The sequence below is a fragment of the Salmo salar genome, chromosome ssa10 (genome assembly GCF_905237065.1).
Source record: "Salmo salar chromosome ssa10, Ssal_v3.1, whole genome shotgun sequence".
NCBI classification, from domain to species: Eukaryota; Metazoa; Chordata; class Actinopteri; order Salmoniformes; family Salmonidae; genus Salmo; species Salmo salar.
This window is the reverse complement of record NC_059451.1, coordinates 118414357-118437663: the sequence shown is the minus strand read 5'-3', so window position 1 is coordinate 118437663 and position 23307 is coordinate 118414357. Positions and strand designations below refer to the sequence as shown.

The window sequence follows — 23307 nt, the reverse complement described above, 5'->3', positions numbered from 1 at the left end:
GTATACAATGCCTACTTGTTCTATATATAATATGTATTCCTAATATACTGTACATGTCTCTATGTATATATATATATATATATATTGCTACAGTTACCAAAAGCCATGCAATATCTACAGCTTTTATCTATGAACCTTCTAATGTACTTTGTTTTCAATAAATAGTAATAAGTTATCCATCTCTGGTATTTGTACATTTACAGTAAATACACATACAGGTAACTGCCAAAATAAAGGAACAACTTGAGGAAATGAGGGAGACAAACATATTGAAACCAGGTTCTTCCACACAGGTGTGTTTCCTGATTTAATTAAGCAATTAGCATCCCATCATGCTTAGGGTCAGGTGTAAAAATGCAGAGTTGCCCGCCATCAGGGATAGAAGAAAAGATGACTTATTGACTTTGAAAGAGGGGTCTCAAAGAGCATAAGGGATTTAAAGGGTTTGTGTGTGTGTGTGTGTGTGTGTGTGTGTGTGTGTGTGTGTGTGTGTGTGTGTGTGTGTGTGTGTGTGTGTGTGTGTGTGTGTGTGTGTGTGTGTGTGTGTGTGTGCGTGCGTGCGTGCGTGCGTGCGTGCGTGTGTGTGTGCGTGCTCGTGTTCGTTTCAGTCCCCAGATCTCAACCCAACTGAACATTTATGGGAGATTCTGGAGCGGTGCCCGAAGCAGCATTTTCCACCACCGTCAACAAAACACAGAACTATGGCATTTCTTGTGGAAGAATGGTGTTGCATCCTTCCAATAGAGTTTCAGACACTTGTAGAATCTATGCCAAGGAGCATTGAAGCTGAACTGGCTCGTGGTGGACCAACAACCTATTAAGACACTTTATGTTGGGGTTTCCTTTAACTTGGCAGCTACCTGTATATTTACATTGCTGCTTTGGAATGTGTTTCCCTTGTTTTTATCCCAACCTGATGAACCTAATAATTCGTCCTTTCAGTGGCGGCTGGTGTCATTTTGTTTGATGTGTTTGATACCCTTCCATTTTTTCAATGTCAGCCATTACAATGAACCTGTCCTCTAATTTCTCCCTCCACCAGCCTCCTCTGCTTTGAGTTTTAAAGACTGCACTAGAGGACAAAACAGACCATGCCGATGAACGGCTGAAAGCAGCGTTTGGCCTTTCTATCTCCTCTGACCACAGAACATCAGCCCTCCTTTTCAGTTTTCCGACAATCCTACATGTTGAATCACCACCATCCGTCGACACCCATCAGGTGATCTATTGCACACTGTCAACGTTCCTTATTGTGTTGTCTTGCCCTTAAGTAGTTCATTCATTCAACAGAAATAGAATGACTAGAATTCATTCAGCAGAAATAGAATGACTAGATTCTATGATTCATTCCACAGCATCCTCTGAAGACATTTCTGTCTGGTCTCGTTGTCCAGGACTTAAACCTGGGTCCAGCGACTGTCAACCCAACACCTTAGCCATTACACCAAGAGATCCAGTTTTTTTTCCTGGATCAAAACGGGACTTAGGTGATGGGCATGGTGGGGGGTGGGGGGGCTGGGGGGCATGGCCATTTTACGCATTTTGACAGAGATAAATGTGCAGTTTTACATCACATTTCCAGCAATTCTACACATTCTGCCATGGCTTATGCTATCTGAGTGACTCGAACATCATAACAATCAATGAGGGCCTCATGCCATGACAAAAATACTGCTGAACGCATCATTTTGGTAATTTTAAATTCTCCCTGACTGTCTAGCTTTTATTTCGGTGATTGTTAGTTCTCAAATAAAATCTTAGTTAAAAAATATATAGGTCTATTATCTTTTTCGACATACTTTATATCTGGTTAAAGTTATTTAAGTTTACACTGAAAACGTTTTCCCATCCCGAAAATGATTCGTTTGGACATTCTGAAAAAAAAACATAAGCGGCCAGCCCAAGACTTTCCTATGCAGACAAACCCCTGAGATCCGGACCTCTTGACAAGGTCGCTAAGTATTCACTGTCATTCCACAGCATCCTCTGAAGACTGCAGACATTTTTGCCTGGCCTCGGCGTCCTCGTTGATGGTGACCTTCTTGTTCCTTTTGGGGTCAATCCAGGAGTTACTTATGACCGCGTTGTTGGGCAGCGGGTCGGCCTCTATGATGCTCACCACCCTCTTCTTCATCTTACTCTTCAGAACCTTACGATAAGATCAGATAAGATAACATAAGATAAGAAAACAGATGATAAGATAACATAAGAGAACAGAAGATAAGATAACAGAAGATAAATACGATAAGATATCAGAAGATAAGATAAGAAAACAGATGATAAGATAACATAAGAGAACAGAAGATAAGATAACAGAAGATAAATACGATAAGATATCAGAAGATATGATAAGATAACAGATGATAAGACAGCATATGATAAGATAACAGAAGATAAGATACCAGAAGATCAAATAAGATATTCATTTATTAATCTGCAAAGGGGACATTTGATTGCACCAGCCAATAGATAAACAATATCTACACGAAACAATTACACAATAAAAACACGACAAAATACACACACTACACACTGGGCTGTGGTGTGGAGTGTGCGTGTGCATGTGTGCATGTGTTCGTGTATATGCTTTTGTGTGTGTATGTGGCAGAAGTGGGTGGGCAAACCTTCTGGAACTTCTGCCTGGTGAAGGCGTAGAGAAGCGGATGGAAGATGGTCGTCCCGTACGCCATGACCAGGAAGCCCAACCGCAGCTTGACCGTGAAGTCGCTGGGGCCTACGGTCAAGATGACCGTGTTGAGGACGGTTATGGGAGTCCAGCAGAGCAGGAAGGTCGACACGATGAGCAGCGACATCCTGAAGACTCGTTTCTGGCGTTCTCGTCGCTCCCGGTGGCGTTTAACCGCTCGTCTCAACGCAATGATGAGGGAGACGGAGGTCCGCATGCCCATCGGGGGGAGAGCGCGGCCGCTGGGCTCGGATGGGCCCGTGGCCCCGTCCATCGCCTGTGACGTCATAGCCGTCATGGAGGGACGTTTTTTCCTCCTGGCCTTCTTCTTCTGCGATGCTGTGTGAAAGCGTGTCCCAATGCGGATGTTGAGCGCCTGGAGGATCTTGGAATAGGTGACGAGCATCACAACAGCAGTGAAGAAGAAGATGGGGATCTGGACCAGTAGGTGATAGTAGAGTCCTAACTCTGTGTAGTATTGGTTGGTGTGGGCCACTGTGACTACATCCGCTAGAGTCTGGTTCAGCTCCGACTGGCCTGGGGCAAAGAACCCCACCTCCATGAAAGGCACCAGGAAACTGAGGAACGACAGCACCCAAATGGTGGCCAGCAGAGCCAGGGCGCGGCCCATCGTTAGGACTCTATTCGCCGGTTTCACAGAGATGTCGTACCGGTCCAGGGTAATGGCGAGTACGTTGGCTGCCGTGCCGACACTAGCGAACGACACACAGGCCTCGTGGAAGCAACAAACCAAGGCTGTATCCCCCTCGAGAGACAACAACAACACCACCATGGTCAGTGGGATACAGCAGACACACACTAACACATCCAGGACGTGAAGGTTCATGGTGACGATGTTGGAGACCGAGGAGATCAGGTTGGACTTCATGCAGTACAGGGCCAGCACGGTGAGGTTGGAGCTCAGGCCCAGCACGATCTCCAGCATCAGGAAGCCGGTCAGGGACACCTGAATGAATTAATGAATGAATACTTTATAGTCCCGTATGGGAATTTGTCTGGCAACAATACAGGAATTACTATTAAAACGCTTTTTAAATAAACATTTCTCCAATAATCATGATTTTCTTCCAGGTGTCTGGTAAACTATCCCAATATCACGTAAATACAGCACATATCACATGACCTACTTCAGACAGACATACAGTATATAGTGTAGGTGTACCTGGAAGGAGATGGGGTAGGGGTAGGGCGTGGCTGGAGACATGGTTCTGCTGATGGGCTCGGCTGCGTTGTCGGTGACGGTGACGTTGCTCATGGTGCCTTCTTCTCTCTCCAGAGGGGGAAGGATATGCATTATCCTGTAGGGAGGGGAGGGAGAGGGGGAGAGAGAGGGATAGAGAGAGAGAAGGAGAAATGTAGACAGAGAGAGGAAGAGAGGAAGAGAAAGAGAGGAAGAGAGAGAGGAAGAGAGAGAGGAAGAAAGGAAGAGAGAGGAAGAGAGAGAGAGAGAGGGAGAGAGAGAATGAGAGGAAAGGGGAAGGAGAGAACGAGTGGGATATAGAGAAGGAGAAAGAAAGTGAAAGAGGGAGTGTTTGTGAGGAAAGGAGGAGACAGTAGGGGGTTTGATTAGAAGCTACACCTCAAAGAAGCTCATCTGAATCTCAAACACAGATTCCCTGCAACTAGGACATCAGATTGTTCCTATGATACAGAATGAATTAATAATTTTATGCGTGAAATCCTTGCAGTGGTAAAACTGCCAGTTGTCAATTAATAAGGAAACATTTTCTGGGTTTAAATGAAAAAACTAAAATGCTGAGAGCGTGCCAGAGATTTTAAATGCAGAATATTGTTGTAGATTGTGCAGAGCATTGATAATGAAATATACTGAGTATACAAAACATTAAGAACACCTGCTCTTTCCATGACATAGACTGACCAGGTGAATCCAGGTGAAAGTTCGGATCCCTTATTGATGTCACTTGATATATCCACTAAGTGTAGATGAAGGGGAGGAGACAGGTTAGTCGTTGGTATAGGGAGGGGGAGGTTCTAAGCTGACATGTAGAATTGTTTTAAGACGGTCGTACTATGGGTCATTTCTCTATTTGTTTTGGAATTTTAGCACACCTTAAGGTATACATTTAAAAAAATATGTATTATTATTTGATAAAATATTGAATTTGGCCTTTACTACTATAGCACAGAGAAACGCATTGAATAATACTTTCATGAATGGCAAAAAAAGAAATAATATCTCATAAGGAATAATGTTTTGAAGTGGCTGTCCTAAATCTAGAAGACATAAGAAAGCTCAGGAAGTATTGTTTGTATTTTTTCAACATACTTAGTAACCCCTTGTTTTTTGGGTAGGCACAAAAATACCTTCAAACGCTGGAGACGTGAAGACCGACATTCGGGATGTCTCACGGTGTGACAAACAGCACTCTAGCTCTGTCACGGTTCACCGCAGATGAGGAAGTGCGACATCGGCGGATGTGGTGGATTGAGACGCATCCAATGCAACAACAAAAAACTTAAACTGATGGAGTTTGATGGGGATTTTTGTATTATGTTAATTCGATTGACGCACCAGTGAGGCAATCGACTCTAAAGGATAAAGAAATAATATTTTTAAGCATTGAGACAATTGAGACATGGATTGTGTATGTGTGACGTTCAGAGGGTGATGATTTTAAGATAAAACATTTAGGTGCCTTTGAACAGGGTCTGGTAGTAGGTGGCAGGCACACCGGTTTGTGTCAAGAACTGCAACGCTGCTTGGTTTTTCACAATCAACAGTTTCCCGTGTGTATCAAGAATGGTTCATCACCCGAAGGACATCCAGTCAACTTGACACACTTGGGAAGCATTGGCGTCAACATAGGCTAGCGTCCCTGTGGAACGCTTCGACACCTTGTAGAGTCCATTCGCCGAAGAATTGTGGCTGTTCTGAGGACAAAAGGGGGCAGGGTTCAACTAAATATTAGGAACGTGTTCCATTTAGCAAACACTTCTATTTAAAGCAACTTACAGTCATTTTAAAATGTTGTATTTAACCTTTATATAACTAGGCAAGTCAGTTAAGAACACATTTTTATTTACAGTGACGGCCTACCCCGGCCAAACCCGGACGATGCTGGGCCAATTGTGCGCTGCCCTATGGGGCTCCCAATCACAGCCAGTGGTGATACAGCCTGGAATCGAACCAGGGTCTGTAGTGACACCTTTAGCACTAAGATGCAGTACCTTAGACCGCTGCACCACTCGGGAGCCCATGTGCAAATGTTTAACATAGTCCCGGAAAGAGAATCAACTATCAGGGCATTGCAAGCGCCATGCTCTACCAAATGGTCTACATAGGACCGTGCTCTACTAACTGGTCTACAGAGGACCATGCTCTACCAACTGGTCTACAGAGGACCATGCTCTACCAACTGGTCTACAGAGGACCATGCTCTACCAACTGGTCTACAGAGGACCATGTTCTACCAACTGGTCTACAGAGGACCATGTTCTACCAACTGGTCTACAGAGGACCATGTTCTACTAACTGGTCTACAGAGGACCATGCTCTACCAAGTCGTTACAGAGGACCATGCTCTACCAACTGGTCTACAGAGGACCATGCTCTACTAACTGGTCTACAGAGGACCATGCTCTACTAACTGGTCTACAGAGGACCATGCTCTACTAACTGGTCTACAGAGGACCATGCTCTACCAACTGGTCTACAGAGGACCATGCTCTACCAACTGGTCTACAGAGGACCATGCTCTACCAACTGGTCTACAGAGGACCATGCTCTACCAAGTCGTTACAGAGGACCATGTTCTACTAACTGAGCTACAGAGGACCATGCTCTACCAACTGGTCTACAGAGGACCATGCTCTACCAAGTCGTTACAGAGGACCATGCTCTACCAACTGGTCTACAGAGGACCATGCTCTACCAACTGGTCTACAGAGGACCGTGCTCTACTAACTGGTCTACAGAGGACCATGCTCTACCAACTGGTCTACAGAGGACCATGCTCTACCAACTGGTCTACAGAGGACCATGTTCTACCAACTGGTCTACAGAGGACCATGCTCTACTAACTGAGCTACAGAGGCAAGCAACTACAGTCTATTCTACTGATGTCAAGGCTGTCTAGATTGTGACACCCCTATGGGGTAATGCACTACACAGGGAATAGGGTGAAATTTAAGGATGTGGACATAATAGTAATTCTGTTTTTCTGCTGCTTCAGGCTCAATCCAACTTCAGGTTCTGAAAGATAAAGCCTGGAGCACCAGGCAGAAAAAGCTATTTTATTTTCAGAGACTTCACAATAGCAACAGCAGGGGAAGTGGTAATAGCAGCAGCAGTGGCTTACGGCAGTCTGAGAATTATGTGTAATAGAATTATTGTCAACATAAAATAGTCACATAATCATAAATATAAAAATAAAAATAAAAACTGACCACCCCTCCCCCTTTTAGCTCTGACTGACAGCTACCTTATTGAAGAAAATGTACTTTCGTATCTGTGATATGTGGTTGTCCCAACTAGATATCTTAAGATGAATACACTAACTAAGTCGCTCTGGATAAGAGCATCTGCTGAATGACAAATTTTAAATGTGAAAAATGTAAAATGGTTTTATACCAATTTTCGGTATAAATAGCCTCTAAAATATACACTATATATACAAAAGTATGTGGACACCCCTTCAGATTAGTGACTTTGGCTATTTCAGCCACACCCGTTGCAGACAGGTGTATAAAATCGAGCACAAGGCCATGCAATATCCATAGACAAAAATTGGCAGTAGAATGCTTACTGAAGAGCTTGGTGACTTTCAACGTGGCACTGTCATAGGATGGCACCTTTTCAACAAGTAGTTTGTAAAAATTCTGCACTGCTAGAGCTGCCCAGGTCAACTGTAAGTGCTGTCATCGTGACGTGGAAACGTCTAGGAGCAACAACGGCTCAGCTGCGAAGTGGTAGGCCATATAAGCTCAGAATGGGACCGCCGAGCACTGAAGCGCGTAGCACATAAAAATTGTCTGTCCTCGGTTAGAACATTCTTTACCGAGTTCCAAACTGCCTCTGGAAGCAACGTCAGCTCAAAAAACGTTAGTCGGGAGCTTCATGAAATGGGTTTCCATGGCCGAGGAGCCGTACACAAGCCTAAATCACCGTGCGCCTTCCCAAGTGTCGGCTGGAGTGGCATAAATCTCGCCGCCATTGGACTCTGGGAGAGTGGAAATTAATTCTCTGGAGTGATGAATCACGTTTCACTATCTGGCAGTCCGGCGGATGAATCTGGGTTTGGCGGATGCCAGGAGGACGCTACCTGCCCCAATACATGTTGCCAACTGTAAAGTTTGGTGGAGGAGGAATAATGGTCTGGGGCTGTTTTTCATGGTTCGGGCTGGGCCGCTTAGTTCCGGTGAAGTTATCCTTAGTTCTGGGGTCGAACCAGGGTCTGTAGTGACGCCTCTAGCACTGAGGTGAAGTGCCGTTGACCGCTGCACCACTCAGGAGCCAGTATATGATACAATATCAGTACTTGTTGCGTTTACAACTTGTCTATCATCTACAGATTAGAGCCAGTGTATTGACTGTTTGAATGGAATGTTGGCATATTGGCAGTTCATTTGAAAAATGTATGGGATCATTATTTTAAAACTGACTGGCTAGCTAGCTATCAAACATACAATGCAGGGAAATTCTTCACATTCATTGTTTTACACAATATCTTATCACAGCACTGGCAAATCATGGTCGACCAACTCCCTGACCAAAATGTCTGACCTTTTATCCCATCATAAGAAGGTTCATGTCCCTTCTAGTATTCTAATTCATAATTCTATAGGGGGCGACCTCCAGGGTCCCAACGGGGGCTACTGGGGGTTGTAATTCACCAGTCAACAGTAGGTTAATACACAACATTATTGGATAATTCTCATTAACACGTTGAGTTGTTATGTGAATTCTAATCAGAGGGTGTCACGTCCTGACCAGTATAAGGGGTTATTTGTTATTGTAGTTTGGACAGGGCGTGGCAGGGGTGTGTTTTTTTTTGTGTTGTCTGGGGTTTTTGGGTATTGTTCTATGTTTTGTATTTCTATGTTCTTTCTATGTTGTGTATTTCTTTGTGTTGGCCTGGTATGGCTCTCAATCAGGAACAGCTGTACATCGTTGTTGCTGATTGGGAGTTATACTTAGGAAGCCCTTTTTCCACCTGTCTTTTGTGGGAAGTTGTTTTTGCACTGCTATGGTTAGCATGCGGAACTGTTTAGCTGTCGTTCGTTTTTTGGTTTTTTGTCGTGTTCTCAATAAAGGAAATATGAGCATTCACTTACCCGCTGCATTTTGGTCTACCCACTACGACGGCCGTGACAGAGGGCGTCATTATGCATTGATTTATTGACAATGTTGTCCCCGCTGAACATTATATAATACATCGACATGTCTGTTCGTTCTTGTGTACTGTTCGTATACAGTTCCAAATTAAAATGCCCACCAATGTTGGAACAGTCTAACTTTTTTACAAATCTACATTGATTTAATACTACAATGCTGTAGCTGGTCTACATGAAAGATGAGGGTTAGTAGTAGCAATACAGTCCAGAGAGCTGTCAACCTCATGCAGCCCCAGTCCCAGAGTCTACTCACCCTTCTCTCCAGCTCTATCTGAGCCCCAGCAAGGCTCCGTAGTCAGGTAGCTCCCCAGCTAGACCCACACAGACAGGCATCCGATTCAGGTATAACGTCACAATGAGACCACCACAGAAGAAGGATCCTCTCTAAGCCTACTAATCAAGACTCTCTGAGCTATCGTCCTGAGAACAAGGGTCTACTACTAATACTGATCCTCTCCTCTTCCCCCACCCAGGGAGGCTGCTATGCTTCCAGGGAGGCTGCTATGCTTCCAGGGAGGCTGCTATGCTTCCAGGGAGGCTGCTATGCTTCCAGGGAGGCTGCTATGCTTCCAAGGAGGCTGCTAATGCTTCCAGTGAGGCTGCTATGCTTCCAGTGAGGCTGCTATGCCTCCAGTGAGGCTGCTATGCTTCCAGGGAGGCTGCTATGCCTCCAGCGAGAATGCTATGCTTCCAGGGAGGCTGCCAGGCCAGAGAAGCACCTCTCTGTCCTGCCACCAGCAATGCTCCTCTCTTCCACCAATGAACCACTAAATGCAACGTAAGCAACTATTGGACTGGCGGATTGGACAGGACTGCTAGTTGGCTGGGGGCTTCATCCAGTCGTTAATGACTTTAAAATATTTGGGTGTCTATAGAATATCACGACGAGGATGTCCAGTACTGCAGAGAGGGAGGGACGAGAACACACCTGGATCTCTCTCTCTCTCTCTCTCTCTCTCTCTCTCTCTCTCTCTCTCTATTCAATTCAATGGGGCTTTATTGGCATGGGAAATATACATTGGCAAAGCAAGTGAAATAAACTCTATCTCTATCTCTATAGCGTTGTTTTTGTGATGGATGGATAGATCACAGATAAACTCTCGGAGCCTCTGGATCTCCCTTTCCTGAACCCACGGTATTATTCCCATGCGTGGCAGAAGCCACAGCCACTACTACAGAGGCCGCCGCACAAAATAACAAGACAATGATGCTTCCTCTTCCTCTACAGTGGGTCTGAATTCACTGAATGCCGGCCTATAAAGTCAAAATAATTTAATGCAACTGACTTTACAAATCTTTTAGAATCCAACTGTAGACTGTAGAATCCAACTGTAGACTGGAATCCAACTGTAGACTGTAGAATCCAATGGTAGACTGTAGAATCCAACGGTAGACTGTAGAATCCAACGGTAGACTGTAGAATCCAACTGTAGACTGTAGAATTCAATGGTAGACTGTAGAATCCAACGGTAGACTATAGAATCCAACTGTAGACTGTAGAATCCAACGGTAGACTGTAGAATCCAACGGTAGACTATAGAATCCAACGGTAGACTGTAGAATCCAACTGTAGACTGTAGAATCCAACGGTAGACTGTAGAATCCAGCGGTAGACTATAGAATCCAACTGTAGACTGTAGAATTCAATGGTAGACTGGAATCCAAATCCTTGGTTGAAGAAGATATACAGTAACTCGTTTAGTCCAATTGTTTAGTCCAGCCTAATCACTAAAAAATCACTAAAAAAATCCTATGTTCCTCCATTTCAGATGTTCCTGCATTTCAGATGTTCGTCCAATTCAGATGTTCCTCCAAACAGTGGATGGTTTTCAGCCAATCAAAAACATACATTCCCATATTTGTGTAATTTATTTGTGTATTTGTGTATTAGTGGCAGGTTGGCATTTATTGTCATGAATCTCTGCAGAGTTTGTCACCAGCTGGCACAACCACAAAATCATACAATTTTAAAAGTAACCCTAACCTTAACTACACTGCTAACCCTGATACCTAAACATCAAACACATTAAATTAAGACCAAAAAGCACATTTGTGTTTTCAGGAATTTTTATGATATAGCCAATTTAGACTTTGCAGCTGGCCCGTCTAGCGGAAATCGCTCAGTTCTGCCTTGGTGCTGTATGTGTAATCGTATGATTGTCAGGTGTATGTGTGTGTGCCTGCGTGTGTGTATGTGTGTGTGTGTGTGTGTGTGTGCGTGCGTGCGTGCGTGTGTGTGTGTGCCTGTGTGTGTGTGTGTGTGTGTGTGTGTGTGTGTGTGTGTGTGTGTGTGTGTGTGTGTGTGTGTGTGTGTGTGTGTGTGTGTGTGTGTGCGTGTGTGTGTGTGATTCAGAGGTAGAAGGTCGTGGTCATGAAGAAGGGGATGACAGTGAGTCCATTAGAGGATGCCTCACCTCTGTGATTTTTACCAGGATAAAACTCCTCAAAATGGATTGGTCCAGAGGATAACAGTCCTGGACAGGGATTGGTCAAGAGGATAACTGTCCTGGACAGGGATTGGTCAAGAAGATAACAGTCCTTGGCAGGGATTGGATAAGACGATACAAGATTGTATGAGACGACCACACAGACCAAACCATCAACAGTCAGTCCTTCAGTCACATCCCACTCTTACTCACCGTCCTGGAGGAGAGAGAGAGAGACAAAATGAGGTGGGAACAATTTTGATAAATTCATATATCTATTGAGTGAAATACCACAGTGTGCCATCACAGCAGCAAGATTTGTGACCTGTTGCCACAAGAAAAGGTCAACCAGTGAAGAACAAACACCAATGTAAATACAACCCATATTTATGTTTATCTATTTCCCCTTTTGTACTTTAACTACAACACTATATATATACATAATATTATTTTGGAAGGTTTGTGTGTTTACTGTTCATTTTGTATTATTTATTTCACTTTTGTTTATTATCTATTTCACTTGCTATGGCAATGTTAACATATGTTTCCCATGCCAATAAAGCCCTTAAACTTAACTTGAGAGAGAGAGAGAGAGAGAGAGAGAGAGAGAGAGAGAGAGAGAGAGAGAGAGAGAGAGAATGTGTGTGTCAGTCCAAATAAACACAAGGGTATGTTTCCTCCCTGGGGACTCCCACTAGCACAGCTACAAGCCTGTTGCCGATGCCTTTTCATGTCCCTCTATGTCCTTTGATTAAAATATACCTTGATTCAATTACCATAATTCTGCCCTTACCATAGTTACCATAATTCTGCCCTTACCATAGTTACCATAATGTATCCCTTACCATAGTTACCATAATGTATCCCTTACAATAGTTACCATAATGATCCCTTACCATAGTTACCATAATGTAGCCCTTACCATAGTTACCCTAATGTATCCCTTACCATAGTTACCATAATGCTGCCCTTACCATAGTTACCATAATGTAGCCCTTACCATAGTTACCATAATGTAGCCCTTACCATAGTTACCATAATGTAGCCCTTACCATAGTTACCATAATGTATCCCTTACCATAGTTACCATAATTCTGCCCTTACCATAGTTACCATAATGTATCCTTTACCATAGTTACCATAATGTATCTCTTACCATAGTTACCATAATGTAGCCCTTACCATAGTTACCATAATTCTGCCCTTACCATAGTTACCATAATGTAGCCCTTACCATAGTTACCATAATGTAGCCCTTACCATAGTTACCATAATTCTGCCCTTACCATAGTTACCATAATGTAGCCCTTACCATAGTTACCATAATTCTGCCCTTACCATAGTTACCATAATGTAGCCCTTACCATAGTTACCATAATGTAGCTCTTACCATAGTTACCATAATGTAGCCCTTACCATAGTTACCATAATGTAGCCCTTACCATAGTTACCATAATGTATCACTTACCATAATCACCATAATGTATCCCTTACCATAGTTACCATAATGTAGCCCTCACCATAGTTACCATAATGATCCCTTACCATAGTTACCATAATGAAGCCCTTACCATAGTTACCATAATGTATCCCTTACCATAGTTACCATAATGAAGCCCTTACCATAGTTACCATAATGTATCCCTCACCATAGTTACCATAATGAGCCCTTACCATAGTTACCATAATGTATCCTTTACCATAGTTACCATAATGTAGCCCTTACCATAGTTACCATAATGATCCCTTACCATAGTTACCATAATGAGCCCTTACCATAGTTACCATAATGATCCCTTACCATAGTTACCATAATGTAGCCGTTACCGTAGTTACCAAATGTATCCCTTACCATAGTTACCATAATGTAGCCCTTACCATAGTTACCATAATGTAGCCCTTACCATAGTTACCATAATGTAGCCAGTTACCGTAGTTACCAAATGTATCCCTTACCATAGTTACCATAATGTAGCCCTTACCATAGTTACCATAATGTAGCCCTTACCATAGTTACCATAATGTATCCCTTACCATAATCACCATAATGTATCCCTTACCATAGTTACCATAATGTATCCCTTACCATAATCACCATAATGTACCCCTTACCATAGTTACCATAATGTAGCCCTTACCATAGTTACCATAATGTAGCCCTTACCATAGTTACCATAATGTATCCCTTACCATAGTTACCATAATGTAGCCCTTACCATAGTTACCATGATGTATCCCTTACCATAATCACCATAATGTATCCCTTACCATAGTTACCATAATGTATCCCTTACCATAATCACCATAATGTACCCCTTACCATAGTTACCATAATGTAGCCCTTACCATAGTTACCATAATGTAGCCCTTACCATAGTTACCATAATGTAGCCCTTACCATAGTTACCATAATATAGCCCTTACCATAGTTACCATAATGTAGCCCTTACCATAGTTACCATAATGTAGCCCTTACCATAGTTACCATAATGTAGCCCTTACCATAGTTACCATAATGATCCCTTACCATAGTTACCATAATGTATCCCTTACCATAGTTACCATAATGAGCCCTTAGCATAGTTACCATAATGTAGCCCTTACCATAGTTACCATAATGTAGCCCTTACCATAGTTACCATAATGTAGCCCTTACCATAGTTACCCTAATGTATCCCTTACCATAGTTACCATAATTCTGCCCTTACCATAGTTACCATAATGTAGCCCTTACCATAGTTACCATAATGTAGCCCTTACCATAGTTACCATAATGTAGCCCTTACCATAGTTACCATAATGTATCCCTTACCATAGTTACCATAATTCTGCCCTTACCATAGTTACCATAATGTATCCTTTACCATAGTTACCATAATGTATCTCTTACCATAGTTACCATAATGTAGCCCTTACCATAGTTACCATAATTCTGCCCTTACCATAGTTACCATAATGTAGCCCTTACCATAGTTACCATAATGTAGCCCTTACCATAGTTACCATAATTCTGCCCTTACCATAGTTACCATAATGTAGCCCTTACCATAGTTACCATAATTCTGCCCTTACCATAGTTACCATAATGTAGCCCTTACCATAGTTACCATAATGTAGCTCTTACCATAGTTACCATAATGTAGCCCTTACCATAGTTACCATAATGTAGCCCTTACCATAGTTACCATAATGTATCACTTACCATAATCACCATAATGTATCCCTTACCATAGTTACCATAATGTAGCCCTCACCATAGTTACCATAATGAGCCCTTAGCATAGTTACCATAATGTATCCTTTACCATAGTTACCATAATGTAGCCCTTACCATAGTTACCATAATGATCCCTTACCATAGTTACCATAATGAGCCCTTACCATAGTTACCATAATGATCCCTTACCATAGTTACCATAATGTAGCCGTTACCGTAGTTACCAAATGTATCCCTTACCATAGTTACCATAATGTAGCCCTTACCATAGTTACCATAATGTAGCCCTTACCATAGTTACCATAATGTAGCCGTTACCGTAGTTACCAAATGTATCCCTTACCATAGTTACCATAATGTAGCCCTTACCATAGTTACCATAATGTAGCCCTTACCATAGTTACCATAATGTATCCCTTACCATAATCACCATAATGTACCCCTTACCATAGTTACCATAATGTAGCCCTTACCATAGTTACCATAATGTAGCCCTTACCATAGTTACCATAATGTATCCCTTACCATAGTTACCATAATGTAGCCCTTACCATAGTTACCATAATGTATCCCTTACCATAATCACCATAATGTATCCCTTACCATAGTTACCATAATGTATCCCTTACCATAATCACCATAATGTACCCCTTACCATAGTTACCATAATGTAGCCCTTACCATAGTTACCATAATGTAGCCCTTACCATAGTTACCATAATGTATCCCTTACCATAGTTACCATAATGTATCCCTTACCATAGTTACCATAATGTAGCCCTTACAATAGTTACCATAATGTAGCCCTTACCATAGTTACCATAATGTAGCCCTTACCATAGTTACCATAATGTATCCCTTACCATAGTTACCATAATGTAGCCCTTACCATAGTTACCATAATGTATCCCTTACCATAGTTACCATAATGTAGCACTTACCATAGTTACCATAATGTAGCCCTTACCATAGTTACCATAATGTAGCCCTTACCATAGTTACCATAATGTAGCCCTTACCATAGTTACCATAATGAGCCCTTACCATAGTTACCATAATGTATCCCTTACCATAGTTACCATAATGTATCCCTTACCATAGTTACCATAATGATCCCTTACCATAGTTACCATAATGAACCCTTACCATAGTTACCATAATGTAGCCCTTACCATAGTTACCATAATGTAGCCCTTACCATAGTTACCATAATGTATCCCTTACCATAGTTACCATAATGTAGCCCTTACCATAGTTACCATAATGTATCCTTTACCATAGTTACCATAATGTAGCCGTTACCGTAGTAACACACATACACACACAAACTCACACACTCACACACACACACTCACACAAACAAACACACTCACACAAACACACAAACACACAGATGCACACACTCACACACAAACGCACTCGCACACACACACACACACACACACACACACACACACACACACACACACACACACACACAAGCATATGCGCACACACACACACACACACACACACACACACACACACACACACACACACACACACACACACACAAGCATATGCGCACACACACACACACACACACACACACACACACACACACACACACACACACACACACACACACACACACACACACACACACACACACCCTTTCCCAACTTGTGCTTCCTTCTATTCAGTTGTTTGACTCATTGCCTGTAGCTGTGAGATCCATCATAGGGCAAACTTAAAATTATCTACGTCTGTTTATAATGTAATTTAAGTTATGATACACTAATAACTGGATATAGGGAGCATTATGAAGGCTGAGGGTTCAAGGGAATTATTATGAGGTTATGACTGGTATCAATGGTGGCAGCAGTAAAATTGTTAAGCCCCAGTAGTAACAGTAATATTGTTAAGCCCCAGTAGTAACAGTAATATTGTTAAGCCCCAGTAGTAATAGTAACCTTGTTAAGCCCCAGTAGTAATAGTAACCTTGTTAAGCCCCAGTAGTAAGAGTAATATTGTTAAGCCCCAGTAGTAACAGTAATATTGTTACGCCCCAGTAGTAACAGTAATATTGTTAAGCCCCAATAGTAACAGTAATATTGTTAAGCCCCAGTAGTAACAGTAATATTGTTAAGCCCCAGTAGTAACAGTAATATTGTTAAGCCCCAGTAGTAACAGTAATATTGTTAAGCCCCAGTAGTAAGAGTAATATTGTTAAGCCCCAATAGTAACAGTAATATTGTTAAGCCCCAGTAGTAAGAGTAATATTGTTAAGCCCCAATAGTAACAGTAATATTGTTAAGCCCCAATAGTAACAGTAATATTGTTAAGCCCCAGTAGTAAGAGTAATATTGTTAAGCCCCAGTAGTAACAGTAACCCTTTTAAGTCCCAATAGTAACAGTAAAATTGTTAAGCCCCAATATATAACTCCTAGTACCGCACAAAGTAGAAATCCCAAGATGGCAATAAGACCAATATCCTTCTGGGAGAGTGTCCTGTGGACATATGAGACCCAATTAGAGCTTTTTGGTAAAGCGCACCATCTCTATGGTTACAGAAAACAAAATGAAGCCTTCAAAGAAAATAACACCTTCCCTTCAGTCAAACATGGAGGAGGTTCAGTGATGGGGTTGCTTTGCTGCCTCTGACCCTGGGTGCCTTGAACGTGTACGTGGCATCATGAAATCAGGAGAATACCAATGCATTTTGGAGCGCAATGTCGGACCCAGTGTCAGAAAGCTTTGTCTCAGTCGAAGGTCATGTATCTTCCAGCAGGACAATGATCCCAAACAGCCTTCAAAAAGCACCCTGGAATGGTTCACGACAAAACGCTGGACTGTTCTGAAGTGGCCAACAATGAGTCCAGATCTAAATCTCATTGAAAACTTGTGGAGAGATCTGAAAACAGCAGTTAGGAGAAAGCAACCTTCTAATCTGGGAGAACTGGAGCAGTTTGCACAAGAGGAGTGGGCCAAACTGCCAGTACAGAGGTGCAGGAAGCTCATTGATGGTTAAAGGAAGCGCTTGATTGCAGTTATTTTGATCAATGGCTGTGCTACCAAATATTGAGGTCTAGGGTTTCAATCATTTTGTCAATGCCATTTCTGTTTATTTTCTGACTTACATTGATATATTAAGTTCTGAATCAAAAACAAAGGTTCTGTAGTATTAACAGTCAAATAAAGAATTATGGACACTAAATACTTTGGCCAATTTCAACTTACTTTTAGGGAAAATTGTGAGTTAATTGAAAATGTGCAAGGGTGCCAATATTTTTGGTCACGACTATGAGTAGACATTAGACAAGTAAAACATTATAGATAACTGCTTCAGTAAAGATAGAAGTGTAGTGTATTGATCCTGCAGTGTAGTGTATTGATCCTGCAGTGTAGTGTATTGATCCTGCAGTGTTTTGATGGTGTCCAACATTTGAAATACTGTCTTGTGTCAATATTGGAAGAGCAGTAGGGCTGCCAACAGGCAAACACACTTGCAAAAAAAAACATCATAGAAATTCAAAAACATCTTGGATCTTTTAGAAATTGTAGAGAGTTTGAGAGTGAATAAACTGTCAACTACATGCTAAAAACATTTTAGAAATGGGAGACTCTTACAGTGGGAGACTCTTACTGTGGGAGACTCTTACTGTGGGAGAATCTTACTGTGGGAGACTCTTACAGTGGGAGACTCTTACTGTGGGAGACTCTTACTGTGGGAGAATCTTACTGTGGGAGACTCTTACTGTGGGAGACTCTTACTGTGGGAGACTCTTACTGTGGGAGACTCTTACAGTGGGAGACTCTTACAGTGGGAGACTCTTACAGTAGGAGACTCTTACAGTGGGAGACTCTTACAGTGGGAGACTCTTACAGTGGGAGACTCTTACTGTGGGAGACTCTTACAGTAGGAGACTCTTACTGTGGGAGACTCTTACAGTGGGAGACTCTTACAGTGGGAGACTCTTACAGTAGGAGACTCTTACTGTGGGAGACTCTTACAGTGGGAGACTCTTACAGTGGGAGACTCTTACAGTAGGAGACTCTTACAGTGGGAGACTCTTACAGTGGGAGACTCGTACAGTGGGAGACTCTTACAGTAGGAGACTCTTACTGTGGGAGACTCTTACAGTGGGAGACTCTTACAGTGGGAGACTCTTACAGTAGGAGACTCGTACAGTGGGAGACTCTTACAGTAGGAGACTCTTACTGTGGGAGACTCTTACAGTGGGAGACTCTTACAGTGGGAGACTCTTACAGTAGGAGACTCTTACAGTGGGAGACTCTTACAGTGGGAGACTCTTACAGTGGGAGACTCTTACAGTGGGAGACTCTTACAGTGGGAGACTCTTACAGTGGGAGACTCTTACAGTGGGAGACTCTTACAGTGGGAGACTCTTACTGTGGGAGACTCTTACAGTGGGAGACTTTTACAGTGGGAGACTCTTACAGTGGGAGACTCTTACAGTGGGAGACTCTTACAGTGGGAGACTCTTACAGTGGGAGACTCTTACTGTGGGAGACTCTTACAGTGGGAGACTCTTACAGTGGGAGACTCTTACTGTGGGAGACTCTTATTTATGTGTGTAATTCAATAATGTGTGTAGGCAATTCACAATTAAAACACCTGCTAGTTGTCAATATTTTCTTAGTGTTAGAGAGGTATTTGGTATCGAATTACCCAAGCTATCAAAAGCACCATCCTGCAGCACACCTTAGATGGAACTGTTGACTAGTGCCCTGTCCCATCAAAACAGAAACAAAAGCTTACTCACCAGCCTGAGTAAACAAACAGACGCTACTGAGCTGCTCCACTGCCCATACTGTCCCGTCTTGATCTAGTACTGTAGTCTTGGCTCAGTACTGTAGTCTTGGCTCAGTACTGTAGTCTTGGTTCAGTACGGTAGTCTTGGTTCAGAGCAGTAGTCTTGGTCCAGTACTGTAGTCTTGGTTCAGAGCAGTAGTCTTGGTCCAGTACTGTAATCTTGGTTCAGTACTGTAGTCTTGGTCCAGTACTGTAATCTTGGTTCAGTACTGTAGTCTTGGTTCAGTACTGTAGTCTTGGTCCAGTACTGTAATCTTGGTCCAGTACTGTAGTCTTGGTCCAGTACTATAGAAATCCTACAAGCTCCAAAGCACCTGAGCTCCTAGATTCCAACAAATGACTTCTCCTCACTTCCAGGCAGAAGTAAACCCAGGATCAGAACGAGGTAGGTGTCCCATGCAGTAAGGGTTTTCTAAAAGACTGCTTTTCCTCTCGTCCCGTGTCTGTCTGTCTCTCTTGACAGCAGAGAAAAAATAACCACAGAAAAAATCCTGCTGCTTTATTTTCCTGTGCTCTCGCTTGTCTTCCTCCTCTCTTTATCTCTGTACACACGGTGTGGTGTGAACAAGCAGCTATCCACCTCATCAACTCTGTGGCATGAGCTCTCTCCAGCCTCACTGTGTGGAGTGGAGTAAAAACAGACGTGCTCCTAGTATCTCTCTCTCTCTCTCTCTCTCTCTCTCTCTCTCTCTCTCTCTGTCTCTGCTCCTCTCTCTCTGTCTCTCTCTCTCTCTCTCTCTCTGTCTCTGCTCCTCTCTCTCTGTCTCTCTCTCTCTCTCTCTCTCTGCTCCTCTCTCTGTCTCTCTCTCTCTCTCTCTCTCTCTCTCTCTCTCTGCTCCTCTCTCTCTGCACTGGTCCCCCCTCTCTCTATCTCTCTCTCCTTCTTCCCCCCCTCTCTATCCACTGCAGAGCTTTGCAGTGTTCCCCCTCCCCTGATGGGTCTTCTATAATAGGCTTAACCCTTTCCTGCCTGGAGGGGGAGCCGCTTCCTTTTGTTATGGTCCCGTCCTTTCTCCTCTCAGAGCGGCCCTGACATGCTCTGGGATGGGGTAGTCTATTAAAAAGGCAGTTTGTACCGTTAGGTATGTACAAATCTAAATCTAATTGTATTCGTCACATGCTTTGTAAACAGCAGGTGTGGACTAACAGTGATTAAACAATGCAGATAGTTGGAAAATAAAGAAATAATAGAAAAGTAAAATACGTAGTAATACATGTAATAATATATACACAATGAGTAAAGAGAACGTATATACAACCAATATACAAGTCGATGTGCAGGGGTACAAGGTAATTGAGGTAGATACAGTATGTAGATAGTAAACAGTACTGTGTGGACCATGTTAATTCCTTAGTAATGTGGACACGAGGAACTTGAAGCTCTCGACCCACTCCACTACAGCTCCATTGACGTGGATGTGAGCTTGCTCGGCCCTCCGTTTCCTGAAGTCCACAATCAGCTCCTTTGTCTTGCTGACGTTGAGGGAGTGGTTGTTTTTAAGGGTGGCAGGTAGCCTAGCGCTTAGAGTGTTGGGCCGGTAAATGAAAATTTGCTGATTTGAATACACGAGCCGACAAGATGAAAGAAAATCTCTCAATGTGCCCTTGATGAAGGCACTTAACCCTTGTTTATTCCTGATGCACTGAACTACTATGGCTGGCCCTGTAAAACTGACACATTTTACTGCACCTATCCTATGTATGTGACAATAAAAATATAAAAAATGGGGGGGGGGCATCACACTGACCTCCTCCCTATAGGCTGCCTATTCGTCATCGGTGATCATTCCTACCACCGTCGTGTCATCAGCAAACTTGATGAGTTGTGAGAGGCTAGACAGTCGTGGGTGAACAGGGAGTACTGTAGGGGACTTAGCATACACCCCTGAGGAGCCCTGTGTTGATGGTTAGCTTGGCAAAATGTTTTATTGCCTACCCTCATTGCCTAGGGACGTTCCGTCAGGAAGTCCAGGATCCAGTTGCAGATGGAGTTGTTCAGTCCCAGAGTCCTGAGCTTGGTGATGAACTTGGAGGGGACTATGGTGTTGAATTCTGTAGTCAACGAACAGCATTCTTACATAGGTATTACTTTTGTCCAGCTGGGTGAGGGCAGTGTGGAGTGCAATAGAGATTGCGTCATCTGTGGATTTGTTGGGGTGGTATGCAAATTGAAATGGGTTCGGGGTGTCTGGGATGATGGTGTTGATGTCAGCCATGACCAGCCTTTCAAAGCACTTCATGGCAATAGAGTGCTTTGGGGTGATAGTCATTTAAATCAAATCAAATCAATCAAATAAATAAATAAAAATTCTCACAACATTTTCGTGAAATGCTTACTTACGAGCTTACTTACGATGCTTACTTACGTGCTAAATAAACTAAAGGAACATTTGTAACACAATAAAATAACAATAACAAGACTATATACAAGGGGTACCGGTACCAAGTCAATGTGCAGGGGTAGGAGTTGGAGTGTCAGTGTAGTATGTGTGAGTGTGTGGTTAGAGTCCAGTGAGTGTACATCGAGCCTGTTCAAGAGAGTCATTGCAAATAAGGGGGTCAATGCAAATTTAGGCAGGTTATCTTGGCATTCTTCGGCATGTGGACTATGGCGGTCTGCTTGAAACAACGGTCGGGGATAGGTTGAAAATGTCAGTGAAGACACTTGCCAGCTTGTCAGCACATGTTCTGAGTACATGTTCTGAGTACGCGGCCTTGCGAATGCTAACCTGTTTAAAGGTCTTACTCATATTGGCTACCAAGAGCGAGATCACACAGTCGTCTGGAACAGCTGGTGCTCTCATGCATGGTTCAGTGTTGCCTTCCTCGAAACTAGCATACAAGGCATTTAGCTTGTCTGGTAGGCACATGTAGCTGGGCAGCTCGCTTGCGGGTTTTCCTTTGTAATCCATGATGGTTTGCAAGCCCTGCCACATCCACCGAACATCCACATGCCATGTTGTGTGAGAAAAATCTAAATGTGCCCTAGTCAAAAGTAGTGCACTATAAAGAAAATAGGGTGCTGTTTGGGACGTATCCTTGGTAAACACTCAAAAGAGTGCCTTCTCAAACTTCAGAGGAGTTCAGAAGAGAATGTATTTAATATTTTATAGACATTAATATTGCAGCCTGCTGATCTTTTAGTCCTCAGACTCTGTTTGATATTTTCCACCATTTATTTCCTCCTCCTTGTGTGTATGTGTGCGTGTGTGTGTTCATGTATGTGTGTGTGTGTGTGTGTGTGTGTGCGTGCGTGCGTACGTGCGTACGTGCGTGCGTACATGCGTTCCTACTTTGTGCTCATGTGTGTTTAACAAACTTTCCCCAGCCAGCCCTTATCAGATAACTTTGCAGCTGATTCTTATGATTTTACTGATTCTACTGATTCTATTGATTCTACTGATTCTACTGATTCTATTGATTCTACTAATTCTACTGATTCTATTGATTTTACTCATTCTACTGATTCTACTGATTCTATTGATTCTACTGATTATTTTGATTCTACTGATTCTACTGATTCTATTGATTCTACTGATTCTACTGATTCTACTGATTCTACTGATTCTACTGATTCTACAGATTCTATTGATTCTACTGTTCTATTGATTCTACTGATTATATTGATTCTACTGATTCTACTGATTCTATTGATTCTACTGATTCTATTGATTCTACAGATTCTACTGATTCTACAGATTCTACTGATTCTATTGATTCTACTGATTCTACTGATTACTGATTCTACTTCAGCGGCGGGTACTTTCTTTCGTATCCATGTTTTGCT

At 42.7% G+C, this 23307-nt stretch overlaps 1 protein-coding gene across 2 annotated transcripts; it reads right to left on the bottom strand.

Annotated features, from left to right (window-relative positions):
* Positions 1–564: 564 nt before the first annotated feature.
* LOC106561702 (G-protein coupled receptor 22) lies at positions 565–20211 on the bottom strand. 2 transcript variants are annotated; one of them, XM_014125912.2, is made up of 5 exons: positions 19471–20211; positions 11476–11704; positions 3870–4005; positions 2625–3653; positions 565–2149 (listed from the first exon to the last, which is right to left on the bottom strand). In XM_014125912.2, the coding sequence occupies exons 3-5, from the start codon at positions 3999–4001 to the stop codon at positions 1970–1972; spliced, it is 1341 nt and encodes a 446-aa protein (XP_013981387.1). In that variant the 5' UTR covers positions 4002–4005; positions 11476–11704; positions 19471–20211; the 3' UTR covers positions 565–1969. The 2 variants fall into 2 exon arrangements, with proteins under 2 accessions (XP_013981387.1, XP_013981390.1); XM_014125915.2 differs by lacking the exons at positions 11476–11704; positions 19471–20211 and adding an exon at positions 9315–10030.
* Positions 20212–23307: the final 3096 nt, after the last annotated feature.